Raw genomic sequence first — 20,219 nt, forward strand, 5'->3', positions numbered from 1 at the left:
GCAACTTCTATGGCCTGCTCTAACTCATGCGCGCTACTTATATTTTCTGGCCGGCAGCACAGAACCTCGCTTTCTTTCGTATTTTCGTGGAGCAACCGGTCTATACAGCGAGCTTCAACTGTATATATATAATAGTCACAAAATCGTCTGAATGTACATTTCAACACATAAACTAATCAAAAAATGTCAAATAAATAAAAATAATTTTTAACCAGATTATTGTTAATGAACTATTTAATAATAATATTGCACAAATAATTTGTATAAAAATTTTAGAAAATAAAATATAAAAGTTTTGTGGATTTTATTTGCTTTCTTTTATATTTTGACAGCTAGTAAATCAATGTTTATAAAACAATCCATGTACTCTACAAGCTTCTAATAATTTAATTTCAATCTTTCTGAGCTGTCTAATTAAAAACTAATTTTTAATCAACTTAGAAAAATTAATTTTGTTATTAAATCGAGTTTAAATATTTGTGACGAGTTCTGTGCATGTTATCCCTCTTAAATAGAGCATTTATTAGTAAACTTTAAAATAACTTATTTCTTTTTATTTATTAATTTTTACTTTTTTATTATACCCACCCCGACCAGCAAAACCTCGGCTTTGCAAAAGTCGGGTGGCGCCCTCCTCACCGCCGGCAAAACCCCTTCCCCGGGGTAGCTTACTTTCGGCTGGAGAGCAAGAAAAATAGTATACAACCCATGGCCAGAATGTTGGATGCCCTGACGTATGTGATATGATGGCCTCGGCTACGCCTCGGCCATCATATCCCATACGCCAGGAAATCCAACTTTCTGGTCTTGGGTCGTAATATACTAATTGAGTCAAGGAAAAGAATCTTGAATCATGAAAATTATTTTGAAGCATTTCACTGGTCTTAAACTCAGCAGAAAGGTTTTGAACTAAGTGTCAGTAAAACAATTTTCTGATATCGCTTGATATGCTCAAATAAAATTTTTGACATGTCCTGATAAGCTCGTATATAGCCTGATAAAGCTAATTTTCATATTAGGCCTATCATACATGGGCATATTAAGACATATCCCACTCTTAATTATGCAAACATTATAATCTTTGAATCAAAGTTAGTATTAAAAAACTACAACAAAGGGTACATTATTGCTGGATTGTCTCATGACAAGACAACACATTTCTGGAAAAAATAAAAAATTGGAAAATTAACATAGATTATTTTTTTACTCTCATGTATAGCCTTACGTGACTGATCGTATATTGCTATCTATGATCATGTCAAAAAATTTATTTACGGGTAATTTTTCTTGAATTAAATGAATGTTATTTGGTTCAAAATTATTTTTTTTTCAATTAAATTAATTTTTACATTAGTCGAAAATTTTCAAATATAGTTGCTCATTTTGATTATAATACGATTTTTTTTTTTTATTAATGATAAATGATTGTTGTGCAATATTAGATTATTCAAATTTATGAAGTATACTTAAGATGATGAAAGGATAAATGAAAATTGAAAATCTGAATAAGTAAAACATTTGTTTTCTTATGACTGTAATATTTGTTTTAGGCGCAATATTCACGGATGATCAAAAAGACAGTCCCTCGGAGTTGGCATTTAAGTATGCTATATATAGGATCAACAAGGATAAAAGTCTTCTACCGAACACAACACTTGTATATGATATTCAATACGTGCCAAAAGACGACTCTTTCAGAACGTCTAAAAAAGGTCAGTACAATAAAAATAACCCAGAAATAAAAGTCAACACATAAATTATTGTATACAAACTTGTATAAAGTTTCAAAGTATTGTCTTGAGTCTTAATGTTAACATTGTACTCTAAAATTGATTCATACCATACTGCGTTTATATTTATAGTATTTATAAAAGACGTATTTAGTAATTTATCGTCCACAATAGAATAGTTGGAAACTTTAAAGTTACCATTCATAAACCAAGCAACGTTTAAGATTTCTCATAAGCATAAGATTCAGTATTTAATAAAATAAATATTTAGCATCATTTTCTTGTAGTCTTGAAAAATGTAATTACATCTTTATTTTACAATAGACCGAATACTATTCAATTTTGAAAGTTATAGTTCTTAATCCGACACTACTAAACGCGATTCAATATAAGTTAAAATAATTTTTCTGTGATCAAATCAGTAGTCAATAAAAAAAAAATTCTAGCTCGGTAATAATTAAATTTTTCTTCAACATATAAAACCAAATACTAGTATTTATTCGAGTTGTAATCTCTTGTAATACGAGAGTACAATAAGTTCTTACCCAAGTGAAACCATTCCAAGACATGCCATCAATTATTTTTATTTGTATAATACAGTAAACTCAGTAAGACCTATAAAAATTGGTCAGATTTCTTGTAAAAAGAGCTACATAAACTCCGTAGTATAAATCTCTAGGTATTCTGAAGTAAATGGTTTTATATCAAGTCTACTTTTTTTAAGGCCACTGATTTATTGCTTTTTTTTTCTTTATAAATCAAAAATCATAATATTTTTGGGTTGTACTCTTTTCTTCTTTACACACCTGAACTTAATGTTTGTAAATTGTAGTATGTGAATTTAAAGGAATTTGGATCCTCTATCTAATAAGACATCATGGCTATAATGAATTTATTTACAATTTACGTTCGTTACCCGAATTAAAAAAATTAACTTAAATGAACTTAACTGCTCTAAAGAACAATGGACTTAAGCTCATCTACATTCATTTTTACACACTTTATATTAGCTTCACTTGTATGTCAGTTTGTCAGTATGTCAGTATGTAACTCTCCGTGGGTAATCTGCGCGCCTGCAGCCTTCCTTGGTTCTGGTAGCCGTTTCTCAGGCTCGCTCTCCGAAATCGAACTCTGATTCCCCGTATTTATAATATTTATAAATAATTATTTTTTATTAGCTTCACTTGTATGTCAGTATGTCAGTATGTCAGTATGTAACTCTCCGTGGGTAATTTGCGCGCCTGAATATTTTTGATAATCAACAAATAATAGTTTAAAAACTAAAAATCACGCTTTTATAAATAAACCAAACTAAAAGTAAAAATAAATAATAGTTTAAAAACTAAAAACACGCTTTTTATAGAAAACCAAACTAAAAATAGAAAATAAATTTAAATTAAGAATAGTGTTAAAATTTCAATAAATATAAATTAATAATAGTGTAAATAAAAAAAATGTATTTTATTTTAAAAAAGCGTGGGGTGCTTTTAAGATATAAAAATGATAATCACTCTACTCATATCTGTCAATAAAATATTTATAACTATTGACACCATGGGCCTCCCGCTTTTTTTAAAATAAAAAACATTTTTTTTATTTACACTATTATTAATTTATATTTATTGAAATTTTTAACACTATTCTTAATTTAAATTTATTTTCTATTTTTTAGTTTGGTTTTCTATAAAAAGCGTGTTTTTAGTTTTTTTAAACTATTATTTTTTCGACTCAGGTAGCTCTACGATAATGAAATTTGTATCGTTTCGATTTTCACTTGTTTGTGATTAAAACTTTCGTGACAAATCTCAATAAACTATTGGCAAATATATCACGATGAAAAACTGCTCATGACAATGCCGACGTAAACATTGTGATGAATTGTTACTCATCATTTTTGAACTATGACCGATTTAATCTCAATTAAAAAGAGTTTTGAATACTCAAACAAAACTCATGTTCAAATAAAACCATCAATGTTGAACACATTTTATATGTTTTATAGGTTGTCTCGTTAAGTTATATCTGCATATCATTGTTTAATGTTAAAAGCGATGAGATTTATTTCGATGTGTAATATAGAATACAACGATATAAAACAAAATCCATCAAGGGAAAAATCATAACTTGCGTTACTGTTAAAGCACTCAATATGCATGCACAGCAAAATAACGTATTTATGATGAAAATAGTGGAAAATAACCGTGGATTCTTTGTGGCTAAACATTTGAAAAATTTAATTTATGCTCTTAAAAATAAATTGACAAGCTGTGCTACACTATAATAAAAAAAAGGCCATTCGGCAGCCGAAATGGAAGTAGATTTCATGACGAATAATTAAAATACTACTAGGGTTGCATACAAAAAAAAAAAAATTAGGAAAACGGTTGACCCTGACGGCCATCCCTGCAACTTCCCGCTAATTCCATACTTAGGCGCTTAAAATTGCACCAATGACGTTTTTGAGCTCTTCGAGCTGAAAAATACAATTTATGGGTTATTTTGAGCTCTCCAAGCTCAAAGAGATTGTTTTCCTATGCTTTTGAGCTCTTCGAGCTCAAAAGTCTGATAGAGATTTGATGACACTATTTTTTGAATTTTTAAACCGCAATAACTTTTGAATGAATAAACCGATTTTCACGCGGTTGGCAGCATTCGACGCAGTTTTTTAAGCCTCACAAAGAATCCCAAATTTTGAATTGATCGTGCTAGAAATTTCGGAGTTATTCCGAAAAAACACTTTTTTCGGTTTTCTTTTGTTCACGATATCTCTCGAACGAATCAACCGATTTTGACCGGACTGGTGGCGATCGACGTGGTTTTTTGAGGTTAAGAGCTGATTAGTTTTTGGAATTGAACCATCAAGCCGTTTAAAAGTTATTCCAAAAAAACCACATTTGAAAAAATTTTTTTTCAGTTTTTTGAAGATTTTATGACCCAAATTTTACTTTTTGTATTTGAGTATTTTAGTTTATTTTTTTATTAATTACTTAAAAATTAATAGAAACAATTATTGTTATTAGTGCGGCGATTATTATTTAATTATTGTATTTATTTAGTTAATAATTTTATATTATTGTTACTGAAGGTATGATTAAAATTAAGAAATTAAGCGTGTAAGAAATTATTACGAAGCCGAACGAATTAATTGTAAAAGAAATTAAAAGACTGGGAAAATTATTCTAAGTTCCGAACAAGATTTAGTATGGGAAAGCGATGAATGGATATAAAATGAAAGAAATGACGATTATTATTTTGTAAGAAATAATTTAGGTAAGCGAAGATTTTATAAGTCCCGAGGACAATTTAGTATGGAAAATCAACGAATGGATATATAATGAAAGAAATTGCGACTAAAATAATAAAGAATTGAGTTTCGAAAATAAAAACTTAGAATTTGGCGAAACGAATGGATAGAAAATGAAGGAAATTACGACTAAAATAATAAATAATTATTTTTGAATGCTAGTTCGAGGGCACCGGACAGGTGTCTAAAACGACCCTTCCGGTTCGTTACAAGAGAGTTGGGGGAAAAATGATAAACGCCAAAATTTGGCTCGATAAAGCATCAGTTCTTTCTCGGGAGAATTACTCGAGCGAATACTCTTCACCAAGTAATTCCAGAGGATGATACTCTACCTGGAGTCTGACCAAGGCCCAGGTAAGTATCATGAACCGACCGGATGAAAGTGCTTCTCCCCGTGCCGAAGCCTTCAGCTGAACCAGCTCTTGACAGTTAGTTCGCGATTTTGAACCGCGAGTATGTGTGAAAAGAGTGTTCTAATATATTGTTTATATTGTTTAATTTGTTTATATTGTTTATATCGTTTATTAACATGATCAGGCCAATAAAGAGGTTTTTCTTTTTTTCTTTGATTTATTTAAAATAAAGTGTTTTGTTTATATTTTGTTATTGATAATGTAATCCCCGTTTATGACCCTGGACTCCGGCGAGCAAATTTCGAGCCGGGGACAAATAAATTATTTTATTTTTATAATTTTTGGAAAACGTGGACGTTACAGATGGCGCTCGAACAGGGACAGGATTAATTTTTGGTAACGGGCCACGTAGTGTAGTTAAAGATGACTTATCGTAAATTCATATTATTGTAAATCTTTTGGAACTTGGGGAACGAGAAAAAAAAAATCGTTCCAAAACGCGATTAGCCGGGATGTGAATGTGTTGTCGAAAAGAAGTCGTTCAACCGGATGAAGGATGAAACTAGAACCTTGAATCTCTGATGTAAACCAGTACCGAAATCTAAGTGTCCGCAGTGTTCTGAGCAATTCAAAGATGAGACCATGCCCTGGAGGTAGGAGTCACCGTCATCAAGAATTACCAGTCACTGAAATAGCCACGAAGTTGAAGAACTCGTTGAAATCAGAACCTGAGAAAGTCCAATAAGTAACAATAATTGTTTCTATTAATTTTTAAGTAATTAATAAAAAAATAAACTAAAATACTCAAATACAAAAAGTAAAATTTGGGTCATAAAATCTTCAAAAAACTGAAATAAAATTTTTTCAAATGTGGTTTTTTTGGAATACCTTTAAACGGCTTGATGGTTCAATTCCAAAAACTAATCAGCTCTCAACCTCAAAAAACCACGTCGATCGCCACCAGTCCGGTCAAAATCGGTTCATTCGTTCGAGAGATATCGTGAACAAAAGAAAACCGAAAAAAGTGTTTTTTCGGAATAACTCCAAAATTCCTAGCGCGATCAATTCAAAATTTGAGATTCTTTGTGAGGCTTAAAAAACTGCGTCGAATGCTTCTAACCGGGTAAAAATCGGTTTATTCATTCAAAAGTTATTGCGGTTTAAAAATTCAAAAAATAGTGTCTTATCAAATCTCTATCAGACTTTTGAGCTCGAAGAGCTTTAAAGCATAGGAAAGCAATCTCTTTGAGCTCGGAGAGCTCAAAATAACCCATAAATTGTATTTTTGAGCTCGAAGAGCTCAAAAACGTCATTGGTGCAATTTTAAGCACCTAAGTATGGAATTAGCGGGAAGTTGCAGGGATGGCCTTCAGGGTCAACCGTTTTCCTAATTTTTTTTTATTAGAGAGAGAGAGAGAGAAATCCTTTAAAAATTGGAGCCCTTACAATTGAGTGATGATTTTTAAAATTTCATTTATTTTTTAAATATTGTTATTTCTTCATTATTCTTATGCAAATAAGTACCAATATTAATAAAATCACGTCTGATTTTGTGAAAGCTCCAATATGAGTTAAATCGATTTTATTTGGTAAAATGACGCATATAAAAAAAGCTTTTTTAAAGTTGTAATATTGTTGCTTCGGGACGACACGGTTGTTCTTAAATATATCATTTAATTTACCTATTTATAATTTTTCAAATCAGAATCATGATATTTCCAATGCCTCGTTTTCTACTGGCGTCAAGTTACAACTTTAAAGAAACTAACCTTGTGTGCAGAAAATTTTTCAGATCTTGTCATTTATGTTCATTGCATGCAACTTACTTTTAATACTTGTTCAAGAATATATTTTTCGATATTATAGTTTATACTTCCGGCTGATGATTGGTAATATTAATATTTTTAATCATTTTTATTTAAGGAGTTGATAAAGGAACATGCGGCTAATTAGAAAAAATGTTAAAAAAACCATTATTATATTTGGCATGTCGACATCATGTGTATGAATTGATTTTAAGAAGCGTTGTCGAAGTTGTTTGGCCAAGAGTAAGTTCTCCTAATGCAGCAGTTTTTGTACGATTCCAAAATAATTGGAAAAACATAGACAAAACAAAATTTGAAACTGGCATTCAGGATTCAATTATAAATGAAAGAATTCACGAAAAAAAAAAAATGAAATAATAAGTTTCATTATTGATTATAACGTCCACGTTTTTAAAATATAATTATCTAATTAGTCCCCGGCTCGAAATGTGCTCGCCGGAGTCCAGGGTCTTAAACGGGGATTACATTATCAATAACAAAATATAAACAAAACACTTCATTTTAAATAAATCAAAGAAAAAGGAAACCTCTTTATTGGCCTGATCATGTTAATAAACGATATGAACAATATAAGCAAATTAAACAATATAAACAATACATTAGAACAATCTTTTCACACATATTCGCAGTTCAGAATCATGAACGCGGTTCAAAATCAAGAAACAATATAAGCAATATACACTAATACAATAGAAACTTTCTATTTAAACATACACGTCGGTATTCACGGTTCAAACTCAAAAACGCGGTCTACAAAATACTAACTAGTTTCCCAATAACACCTCCCCCCTCAGGGCGACTAGCCGTCATCCTTGTGGGGTCCTAAACTCTACCCTGAGAGCAAGTGGAGAGTATCCTCCTCGCTCCCACCTACACGGCTTATGATCATCTACCGTACCTCAGCTGAAGGCTTCGGCACGGGGAGTAGCACTTTCATCCGGTCGGTTCACGATACTTACCTGGGTCTTGGTCAGACTCCAGGTAGAGTATCATCCTCTAGAATTACTTGGTGAAGAGTATTCACTCGAGTAATTCTCCCGAGAAAGAATTGCTTGTCAAAATTATTTTCAAAACGGAACTTAACATATTTTTGAATCATCACTACAAACGAAACATCTTCGACATTTATCGAGGCTCGCGCAAGCTCAACGATCGGCGAAAATTTTCTAAGTTTTTATTTCCTAAACACAATTCTTTAAAATAATAATCGTCATTTCTTTCATTATCCATCCATTCGTTTCGTCAAATTCACAATTCCTTATTATTTTAATCGTAATTTCTTTCATTCTCTATCCCTTCGTCGATTTCCCATACTAAATCTTGCTTGGGACTTATAAAATTTTCGCTTACATAAATTATTTCTCACAAAATAATAATCGTCATGTCTTTCATTATATATCCATTCGTCGCTTTCCCATACTAAATCTTGTTCGGAACTTAGAATAATTTTCTCAGTCTTTTAATTTCTTTTACAATTAATTTCTTTTGCTCACTTAATTCGCTCGGCTTCATAATAATTTCTCACACGCTTAATTTCTTAATTTAATCATACCTTCGGTAACAATAATATAATATTATTAACTAAATAAATACAATAATTAAATAATAATCGCCGCACTAATAACAATAATTGTTTCTATTAATTTTTAAGTAATTAATAAAAATCAAACTAAAATACTCAAATACAAAAAGTAAAATCTTGGTTATATGATAGACTACAGGTATTTAAATTATAATCATTTTTTCTAATTATTGACATTTGTACATTAGTTTTAAGAAGGTCATCGTTTTGGTTATTTTGGAGAGTACTTTATGGTTTCGCAATAATGAACTCAAAGACAAAAACACCGACGATCATATACCAACTACAAAATATTCTATAACAATCGTAATTGTTTATCGAGCACTATTATTATCTTATCAAATTTTTCTTTTCATTGTCAAAATTCTCGTCTACATTTTTTGGTCAAATGAACCTCTTTCAGAAATATATTTGAAAATCAACAAATTTTAAAAATTATTTTGATTAATATTAGTTCTGATCGGGCTGAAAGGAAAACCTGTGAAAAAATTATGTGTCTCATTTTTATTAGTAGAGAATTTATGAGTTAAAATGCTTTATTTTATCTCGAAATAGTAGCTTTTAATAAAGTTACATCCTTTCAGAACTTACTATAAAAAATTGGAAATTATTTTACTCTCCTAATTTTCTGACAGTAGCGTTATTCGCATAGTACTCATTTAAAACCGGATCACAGTGTTTTATTCAATTCTAAATGATAATTGCGGTTAATTTATTGATTAGTCACAAATCTTGATTCAGATCCTCAAAATTCAATTACAAAATTTATATTTCAGGATAAGCATGACTGAGATGATTATAAAGAGTTTTTAGAATTGGTGTTGGGCTTCGGGACTCCGCCACATTTGTACATGGAGAAAAAAATTTTGCTATAGGAACTCTATAGTAGTTAGTTAGTTGTAAAAAGTTCCAGTAGGTTAACGTTTTCTTATGGTAACAATACCGTTTGGCTCCTGCAACTCTACATCGTAGAGCTCTGAGAGCTAAACGTTATTTACCTCTCACAACTCTACAGGATCGTACTATAACAAATTTTTGCCAGTCTTTAATAATTTTTTTTACGATTTAGCATTGATAATTTAATAAATAAATGCGGCAGAATGAATTTATATTGCCAACAATAATTGTATATGACAAATAAGAATAGTATTATAATAGAAATAAAATAATAATAGAACTGATATTACAAATAAAAATTATTTGATAATAAAAATATGGTCGTCACAAAGTTATCTTATTTTCTTAATTATATCAATAAATATTGGACATAAAATCACTACCGTATATGCACAAGAAAAGATAAATAAACGAAAACAAATTTTATTTTGTGTTAAATGGGGTCTTTTAAATGTATCCCAACTTATTACTTAATATTACAATATATTCAACTAATAAATTAAATTAACAGTCACTGCAAATAAACCTTGAAAAACCATAAATACAAAACTGTTCTAATGAAATTCAATTTGACAAAAAAAAAAAAAAAAACCTATTTCCTTAAATAAATAAACTGGAAACTCAATTTTCCTCATATATTTTTAATAATATGGATGAGTAACAAAATAATTCTGTTTGTCATTTTAGAAGGTTATGAAATATGTCAGCGCACTCCACTACTGCGCAATGTAGGGCGCTCCCAACTATACTGTTTGGCTCTGAGAACAATCCCGTAGAGCTCTGAGAGCTCAACAACATTGAGTTATCAGAACTAAATAACATTTTGTTACTGTAACTCTACAACGAACAGTAAACTGTGTATAGTTGTGGTAACTCTACAGTTAGGTTACCAGAACGAAATTTTTTTTTTTCCGTGTATTTTCATCGTATTAGTATACATAAAAGCATGGTATTGTGCGCTTTCAGCAATCCAAGCTCCTCGAGAGGATTTAGAATTTATGAAAGATTTACTGAATTATAAAAAAATAAATAAAAATATTTCAGAACTAGCGTCAAAAAAATTCAGCAATCACTTGTGGTATTTATCTGAACAACTTATTTGTTTGTCATTATTTGATAATAATGTTAGCGCAGAAATCAAATTAAAATTCATTGAATCGATTCAGAAAAAAAAAAAGTCAAATTAAAAACTTTAAACGATTTAATGTAAAAAATGTTAATATTAATTCTTTACTAAACAAAGAATTGTATGACTTTGCATCGGAAGAGTCGATGATTATTTTTAAAAGGTTGGAACTCCCAACTGATTTTTTAAATTTACATCTTGATCAGTGGATATCTGACAAAAGTTACAATACGTGCCTCAAAATTTTAAAAAATTTACACGTTGTTAATGATACTGCGGAACGGGCGGTCCAATTGATGGAAGCCTACAATTAAAGCTTAACTGCTAATGAAGAGCAGAAACAGTACTTATTGCAAGTTGTAGCTATGCACAGGAAAAAATTTTCAAATGCTAACAAGTAGACGTTAATTTTACCATTTTTAGATAAATGAAAAAATGAAATGTTTTGTAATGATAACGATTAATTAATAATAATTTGACTTAGATTATTATATTGAAACGAGTCAATACTTTAATTAAAAATTTTGATGCTCAAAAATGTACAATAAAATTAAATTATTCATGTAAGAGTAATAAATTGAAAATTAAATGGAATTTAATGTGTATTTTTTTTAATTTTACCGTTTAATGGGCTATAACTTCGAAAATAGTGGTTCTACAGTCTTCGTCCAAAGAGATATTTTTCTAGAGAATTTGATTTTCTACAAAAGCCATTAGAAGGTTTTTTGAAAAAAAATTTTTTTAATAACGAAAAGTCCACTTGAAACAAAAAAAAAGTTTTTCCTGTGTTATTTAAATGGGAAATCGAATTTTTTGATGAGCTAAACCGCTATTGGACTTAAAATCTCTAGCTCAGCGGCATAATTTTTTATTTTCTATATACTACCAGATTTTCTGGTATAGCAGTAAAAAAAAAAATATCACCTAAAAATGACACGCCCTAATATATATATATTTAGAGTGGTCCAAAAAAAACATTTTTATTTTTTTTTTCAAGTGCTGTTATCTCAAAAACTTCTCTAAGGTATAAAAAAAATTCTCTCTTAAGCGCAGTTTGATGCCTCAATTCTTCATGAAGCTCAATGAATTTTTATTTTCCTATTTAAATAACACGTAAAAAAATTTTATTTACGTTTTCATCCGGTAAAACTACGAAAAAAATTTTTTTTTGTATTTTTCGTCATTTATTCTTGTAGGAAATTTAATTCTCTACAAAAAAGTACCGAGGTAATTTTTTCGTTATCCTAAAAAGTAAAAAGTTATTAAGCTTTAAATAAAAGAAAATTTAATTATATATGATTTTAGAATCCATGTTGTATTACATTTTCTGTTTCAAAGTATTTGATTATGTAATTTATATTTTTCTTCTTAAAAACATGGTATACAGTCTGATATCGGTAATTCAGTCATATCGGTTTGTTTATTTGAACCACATGTAAAATGCACTGAAGGAGATATTTACCAGACTTGGTAAATACTCTAACCACTGCTTAAAAAAATTAAACTAGATAATTTACTTTTAGCACTCTCTTGCGGCCTACATGAAGATATATAGTAAATTAAATTTTTTGTTGACAATTAGTTTTTTACCCTAACCTAGCTGCATTTTAATAATTATGTCTTATAAGTAATATAAACTAAAATAAGAAATAACCAAAAAAATTTAATCAGTCTCAAAGATTATATTGGTTGTATGTTTATTAGCAATTTCTTTATCGTCAAGCTTATTTACTTAAATATATGATGACTCCTGAGATAAGGCAGTTTTACGCACGAACTCTATCTGTTTATTTATCATATTTTTTTTGAAATGATTAAATTTAAAAATAAAAGAATCAATTCACGAAGAACTTCTATTTACGTACTCCTGCAAAGTTTCATGATTTTTCATTCGGTCAAAAAGCGTCCCAGCATCATATTCAAAATTTAAATATTCACCTGTCCTACTTGTTCTTAAATAAAAAAATTAAATTCAGTATACATCCGGAAGTACTAGCTTGCTCTTGATTCAGATTCCATCATGAAATTCAAGTTCAATTTTAAAAAATCACTGCTCATAGGAAAAAATATCCAAATTGTAATGAGAGAAATTATTCATAATTCACAGTTGATACTTCACCAAAATACATGTGTTAATTATATTAGAAACAGTCTAGTTCGATAAATTTTGAAATAAACACATGAAGTTACCAAAAAAGTTTTCGAAAAGATGCTTTGAAACGATCTTCGTTCAAATTTTCTTTTGTGCGAGTATTTAAAGCTCAACAACTTGTTACTCGTTAATGTTACAAAGAAACTACTTCAGTATTTTTTTGTAGAGAATTAAATTTCCTACAAGATTAAATGACAAAAAATACAAAAAAAAATTTTTTTCGTAGTTTTACCGGATAAAAACGTAAATAAAATTTTTTTACGTGTTATTTAAGTGGGAAAATAAAAATTCATTGAGCTCCATGAAGAATTGAGATATCAAGCTGCGCTTTGAAGGGAATTTTAGTTATGCTTTAGAGAAGCTTTTAAGATGATAGGCAAAAAACTTTTTTTTTTTGGACCACTAATATATATATATATATATATATATATATATATATATATATATATATATATATATATATATTAGTTATTATCAATCATGATGGTAATTATTACATCGCAGCTAGTAATAGGATTAGTCACTATGTGACTACCGTGACTTGTGAATTATAAATAAACAAAAAATTCGCTTTATTAAATAATGACTTTTGTTAAATTGCACTGTACTTTCTTAAATATTGACATTTTTGAAGATATAAGCATATATTTTATATATTTATATAATATATATATATATATATATATATATATATATATATATATATATATATATATATATAAAATATATGAAAAGTTGATGTGGGTACTCAAATGAAAGGTCTCGATGAGTGTAATGTCTGGGTGAGTTTATATCTTTAAAAATGTCAATAGTTCACAAGATATAAGATAAAAGGTCATTTCTTAATTATGTGTCTAGAAATGGAGCATTTTCGAATGCAGCCTAAATACTTATCATGATAAATTGACTATCGATGAGAATGATATGAAACCTTGAAAAGGCGGAAATTCAAGTCAAAACTTTTGCAATGACACTAAATTTCACAAAAAAAAAAACCGATTTTATTATATGACTATCCTGGAGACAAAATTTTTGTTATTCTCTTAAAAATATAGATATACTTTTATCAATACTCACTCTTATGTTAAACATTAGAATGTTATTATATTCTGACTCTAAAATCGAAAAAATTTAGTTTTTTATACTTGCTGTTGATTTTTTTTTATGATTGCAATCATGATGATTTTAACTATCTCCGATGATAAAAGTTACCATCTAGATGATAAACCGTATCATCATAATTGTGGGAATTAATATATACTGATTGTACTAATTACAATCGCCGGATAGTTGCATTTATTATCTTAACTTTGTAAAAGTTAATAACCATCCTGGATAGTAGAAGCTACAAAATAGGGATGGTTACCGTTAACATAAAATTCTCTCCGTGTATGAAATCTACTAAAAATGCAGATTTTGGCATTGGACATTGCCACATGTGCCAAAAATGAATGTTACTTATTTTAATTTTTTCTTAAAATCTATTACTACGTGAAAAATTTTCCGATAATTGAAGTTATAGAAGATAATTTGTATACTTTATAATTTATTCTGTTAATTATAAAGCGTTCCTAAAAAGGACGTAGATAAAAAAAATTAGGACGACAGCTGACCCTAAAGGCCTTCCCTGCAACTTCCCGCTCATTTTGTGCTTAAGCGCTCAAAATTACACATTACATTTTTGAGCTTTTGGAGCTTAAAAATATGATTTATGTGTCATTTTAAGCTCTTCGAGCTCAAAACTCTAATAGTAGTTTGACAAAACGCAATTTTTTGAATTTTTAAACGGCAATAACTTTTGAATGAATGAACCGATTTTCACGCGGTTGGCGGCATTCGACGCAGTTTTTAAAGCCCTATAAAGGATTGTTAAGTTTCAATTGATCGAGCCAATAATTTTGAAGTAATTCCGAAAAAACACTTTTTTCGGTTTTCTTTAGACAACGATAACTCACGAACGAATCAACCGATTTTGACAGGACTTGTGGTGATCGACGTGGTTTTTTGACCTTAAGAGCTGATTAGATTTTTAAATCAATCGGTCCAACCGTTTAAAAGTTATTCCAATAAAACCACATTTGAAAAAAATTTTTTTTGTAGTTTTTTTAGGATTTCTCAAAATATATCGGTCCGAATCGGTCTAAATTATAGACAAAATCTAAGTTTGGCTAAGCCCTTTCGAATGGCGCCAACCGCGTTGAAATCGGTCAAGCCGTTCAAAAGTTATAAGAGGGTCACATACATACATACACACACATACACACACACACACACACTCGGGGCAGAAGAGATACTGCTACCGGGCGCGTCTTCCCGAGCGGATGGGAGAACGCTCGCTGTCTTTGGATGACACTTAATCTCTTAGTTGATGAGGTACAGCGGGTAGGAGCCAAGCAAAATAACCAAACAAAATACGCTCCCGTGGACAAAACTCCCCTTTAATGGGTTGGTCGCACTAACTGACCTAACAAGACGATCGTTCTCTGCTGTGACCCACTGGGAGTGACCGGAACCTGTATCGTAGTTTCCGACGATGCAGGCCACGGCTGATGTGAGCTTGCTCTACCGAGGTGTAAGTTGCAGCAGTGGATCAGGAGCCAGCCACTTCGGGCCTTGATCAGGAAGTACACAGTGAGTGTTAGAGATCGGAATCTTCACCGCTCCGAGCGAGTCTAGTCCTTCCGTGTATTCCGGGACTGGCTAAGTGTCGGCTAGGCCTCAGGGAACTGGGGTAGGAGTACTATCTCCGAGGGTACACCCGTTCCTAGTTATGGCAACCCGCTCCACTCCGTACGATGCACTGGTAAATTAAAAAGTATGAGTAATTCAAAGGAAACAAACAAAAGTGGAAACGGGCTACATGCCCAACAAGCAGCGATTGACGCAAGCGCTGAAATGAAGCGTTCGCAAGCGCTCAAACGCCTTGAAAAGCTGATCAGTGAGTTGAATGATTTCGTCCAACCAAAGGTCAACATTCACAAAGAGATTAATTCCAAGATGACTGGTGTAACTAACGCCCTTCAAAGGTTTGAGAAGCTGGACTAGGAGTGGCGCTCATCATTGCAGCGCATATCCCATGCTACACCGGAGAAAGACTGTCAGGCTATCGACGTGACTGACGAAGCAATGGACACCGGAGCTGAAGGTGACGGTGAATCAGTCGCGGAAGACAAAAGTGAAGCCAGCAACAAGTCAAGTAAGAGAAAAAATCGACCTTCTCCTGACCCAACAATCAGCCAAGCCATGAAGAAAAAGGATTTGAAGAAAAGCCCTCCACAAGGAGCGGCAGGGCGAAGCGACGAACAGGAAAAAGCGTCAGTCTGGCAAAAAGTTCAGTCCAAGCAAGAGCTAAAGCGACAGAAGAAAGAGATGCTCTCAAAACAGACGTCAAAGGAGCCCCGACCTGAACCCAAGCGAAAGAAACCGCGGAAATGGATCAGACTTGATGCCCTCATCATTCGGCTGACAGAGAAAGCAAAGTACGCCGAGATCCTGCGTCGAATAAAACAGGACGTCCCTGACGACCAGGTCCGCAGTACGGTAGAGAAGATCCATAAGACCAATGCTGGAGATATGCTGATAACTCTTTCGAGGAAGAGCACCGACAAAGGCCAAACATTGAGAAAGACCATTGCAGACATTCTGAAAGAAGACGCAAAAGTAACCTGCAAAGGACCACAGGAGGTAATTGAGATCCGAGACGTCGATGATGACACAACTAAGGATCACATCCAGGGTGCCCTACAGGAGGAAGCTGGAGATGGCTGTGAGATACCACTAGAGGCAATCAAGATCCGTAAGGCCTATAGAGGTACTCAAATTGCCACAGTAATTCTACCAGCAGCAACAGCACAGAAACTACTGGATGGAAGTAGCAAAATCCGGATTGGTTGGGTTAATTGCCGAATAAGGACAACGAAGAGACCTATTCAATGCTTTAAATACTGGCATTTCGGACATCATGGATCCCAGTGCAAAAGCAAGGTGGACCGGTCGAAGCTTTGCATTAGGTGCGGACAAGAAGGGCACAAGATTGCTGATTGTAAAAATCCCGCTAAATGTGCATTATGTGCTGAGATTGAAAGTGCAGAGAATGTTGCCCACCATGCCGGTACCCATAAGTGCCCGTTATTTCAGGATGCACTCCAGAAGTTGACGAACAAACAAGCATGAGGATACTGCAGCTCAATTTCAACCATTGTGAGGCAGCGCATGACCTGCTCATGCAATCTGTGCGAGAACTAGAGCTTGACTTGGTACTGATAGCAGAGCCATATAAACACCTGAGTACCCAACCCTGGGAATCTGACAGCACATCCAAAGCTGTCATCTGGTCATGTGGCAAGCTCCCTTTCCAAAATGCAGTCGACAACAGCAATGCCGGCTTTGTAGCAGTATCAGTAGAGGGCATCCGCTTCTATAGCTGTGACGCACCACCTAGCCTCTCTACTGTCGAATTCACCGCATTTCTGGATCGACTTACCGAGGACGCGAAGCATTACCACCCAGTGGCAATAGCTGGGGGCTTCAACGCCTGGGCAGTAGACTGGGGTAGCAAGAATACAAACGCGCGAGGAAAGGAATTACTAGAAGCCTTTTCTACATTAGATGTAGTACTGCTCAACAATGGTGACACACCAACCTACACCAAAGGTGACACAAGTTCTATTGTAGATCTCACTTTCTTCAGTGGCAGCCTCACCAGAGGTAATATCAACTGGAAGGTGATGGATACCTACACAGCCAGCGACCACAACGCGATTCTCTGGGAAATATTAAACGCCCAGAGCCCGAGAAGACCTAAAAAGCAACTTAACACCATTGGTTGGAAGGTAAAAACTCTTGACCCAAGGGCATTGTTAGTAGCTCTCAATAGTGACCAGATTATCGCGGGCTGCGCAGAAGAGAAGACCAAGGACCTGATGAAAAGAGTGACCCAGGCGTGTGACGCCAGTATGTCTCGTAGACGTGGCATAAACACAAGACCTTCCGTTCACTGGTGGAACGACCACATCAGCGCCCTTCGTAAAGAGTGTCATCAGAAGAGAAGAATATCTCAGCGTGGCTACCGACGACCTAACTCTGTGGAGCTGGTCGCAGAGTACAAAAAAGCCCGTCGATCCCTGAACAAAGCCATCAAAGATAGCAAAAGAAAATGCTGGAAGGAGCTCATCAACGAGGTGGACAGAGATCTGTGGGGTAGGCCGTATAAGGTGGTCATGACCCATCTTAAAAACCAGCTAATGCCATCACCCACGTGTCCTCAAATCCTACAAAAGATTGTAAACGCGTTGTTCTCCGAACAAAGCAAGTTTAACTACCTATTAGCGCAGAATGAAATGGATGACATTCCATCTGTCACGGAGGGAGAACTGATGGAGGCTTGTAATCGTGTAGGGAACAATAAAGCGCCGGGATTGGACGGGGTCCCCAATATTGCTTTAAAAACAACTATAAAAGCAGTGCCATCATTGTTCCTGGACGTCTACGACACATGCCTCAAGGAAGGGATTTTCCCTCAGAAGTGGAAGCAGCAACGACTAGTACTACTTCCAAAAGGGAAAAAGCCACCAGAAGAACCGTCATCTTATCGACCACTTTGTATGTTAGACACGGCAGGTAAGATACTTGAGCGTATAATCCACCAAAGAATAGAAGCAGTTGTCGATCCACTCCTGGCAGACAACCAGTATGGTTTTCGGAAAGGACGATCAACCCTGGACGCAATCAACTTGGTTGTTGCAACGGCCAAGGAGGCAATCGAAGGGATCAGATGGAAGGGTGGAGCGAAGAAGTACTGCCTGGTGGCCACTCTGGACATCAAAAATGCCTTCAACTCCGTCAACTGGGACTGCATTATGCAAGCCTTGGAAGAGAAAAACGTACCAGGATACCTACGTAGGATAGTGGCTAGCTACTTCACGGACAGAATCCTGAGATACGACACGAAATATGGTCCAAAAGAGTACGGTATTACCGGAGGTGTACCCCAGGGTTCTGTTCTGGGTCCACTTCTGTGGAATGTCATGTATGATGGCCTGCTGAGACTGACTCTTCCAAGAAGTGTCAAGCTTGTTGCATATGCAGACGATGTAGCTGTCGTAATCGTTGCAAAACACCTAGATGAGATAAACCACATGTTCGGTATCACCTTTGAGAAAGTTAACCGGTGGATGGATTCAATGAACCTACAACTGGCTAAACAGAAGACTGAGGCTGTGCTTATTACCAGCAGAAAAGTGATAGAGACCATAAAACTGAAAGTCGGAGAACAAGAAATCACATCACAACCATATATCCGATATCTGGGAGTGATGCTTGATGCCCGACTCAACTTTAAGCAGCAAGTCGAACACGTGAGTGCAAAAGCATCAGCAGTGGTAGCTAGCTTAGCACGACTGATGCCAAACGTCGGAGGCCCAAAGCAGAGCAGAAGACTACTACTATCATCTGTAGTCACATCAGTGCTCACTTACGGAATATCTATCTGGGCGGACGCACTAGAAAAGCAAGAATCATGGAGAAAGGCTGGACCAGTCTACCGTCTGAGTGCCTTAAGAATAGCAAGTGCCTTCCGCACAATATCTATGGAAGCAGTGTGTGTCATCTCCGGAACTTTGCCTCTCAGAGTCTTAGCTGAGGAAAGACGGATCCTTTACCAATGAAAGAAGTCAACCACACTAAGCGCTGAGGAGCTTGGAACAGAAGAGCGGCAGAGGAGCATAAGTAGATGGCAACTACAGTGGGATGCCACAGTGAAGGGTAGGTGGACGCATCGTCTCATACCAAGGATCAACGTTTGGCTAAACCGGAGTCACGGTGAGGTCAACTATTATCTTACACAGATGTTATCAGGACACGGCTGTTTCCGGGCGTATCTCCACCGCTTCAAGCATCATGATTCCCCGGAGTACCCGTCCTGCTCAGGAGTCAATGAAGATGCAGAGCACGTTGTCTTTGAGTGCCCACGTTTTTACCCACAGCGAGATGAGCTGGAGAATATCCTGAAGAGGAAAATCCAACCAGAGACAATAGTAGCAGCAATGCTGTCATCAGAAGCTGCCTGGAACGCCACAAGCACTTTTGCAACAAAAGTGCTTACCGAGTTGCGATCCATTGAGAGGAAAAGAGCGAAAGACAGAATCTAGAAGGAAGAAATAACATCTTAGCCACCAGAAGGAAGAGCGGCAGCTAATTCCTCCCCCCGCGAAGAAATGCCTTACGGCGGTACCATGGGGGATCAGAGGAT

At 34.1% G+C, this 20,219-nt stretch overlaps 2 protein-coding genes across 11 annotated transcripts in view; both read left to right on the plus strand.

The window, feature by feature from the left end:
- LOC123271688 (glutamate receptor ionotropic, kainate 2) overlaps positions 1-20,219 on the plus strand; it is a 294,730-nt gene that overhangs the window by 144,626 nt on the left and 129,885 nt on the right. For all 10 annotated transcript variants that reach the window (XM_044738125.1, XM_044738076.1, XM_044738085.1 and 7 more), the window contains exon 4: positions 1,551-1,712. In XM_044738125.1, coding sequence (XP_044594060.1) covers positions 1,551-1,712 — 162 coding nt within the window. The remainder of the gene's footprint in view (positions 1-1,550; positions 1,713-20,219) is intronic.
- Positions 17,625-18,599, plus strand: LOC123272065. The gene is made up of 2 exons (XM_044738692.1): positions 17,625-17,953; positions 18,397-18,599. The coding sequence occupies exons 1-2, from the start codon at positions 17,698-17,700 to the stop codon at positions 18,591-18,593; spliced, it is 453 nt and encodes a 150-aa protein (XP_044594627.1). The 5' UTR covers positions 17,625-17,697; the 3' UTR covers positions 18,594-18,599.

The sequence above is a fragment of the Cotesia glomerata genome, linkage group LG1 (assembly GCF_020080835.1).
Source record: "Cotesia glomerata isolate CgM1 linkage group LG1, MPM_Cglom_v2.3, whole genome shotgun sequence".
In the NCBI taxonomy this organism is placed as follows: domain Eukaryota; kingdom Metazoa; phylum Arthropoda; class Insecta; order Hymenoptera; family Braconidae; genus Cotesia; species Cotesia glomerata.

Coding starts and splice junctions, on each gene's coding strand:
- LOC123272065 (XM_044738692.1), top strand. CDS start 17,698: ATGGATACCTACACAGCCAGCGACCACAACGCGATTCTCTGGGAAATA. Junction 17,954..18,396: donor TAGACGTGGCATAAACACAA/GACCTTCCGTTC, acceptor GGATTGGACGGG/GTCCCCAATATTGCTTTAAA.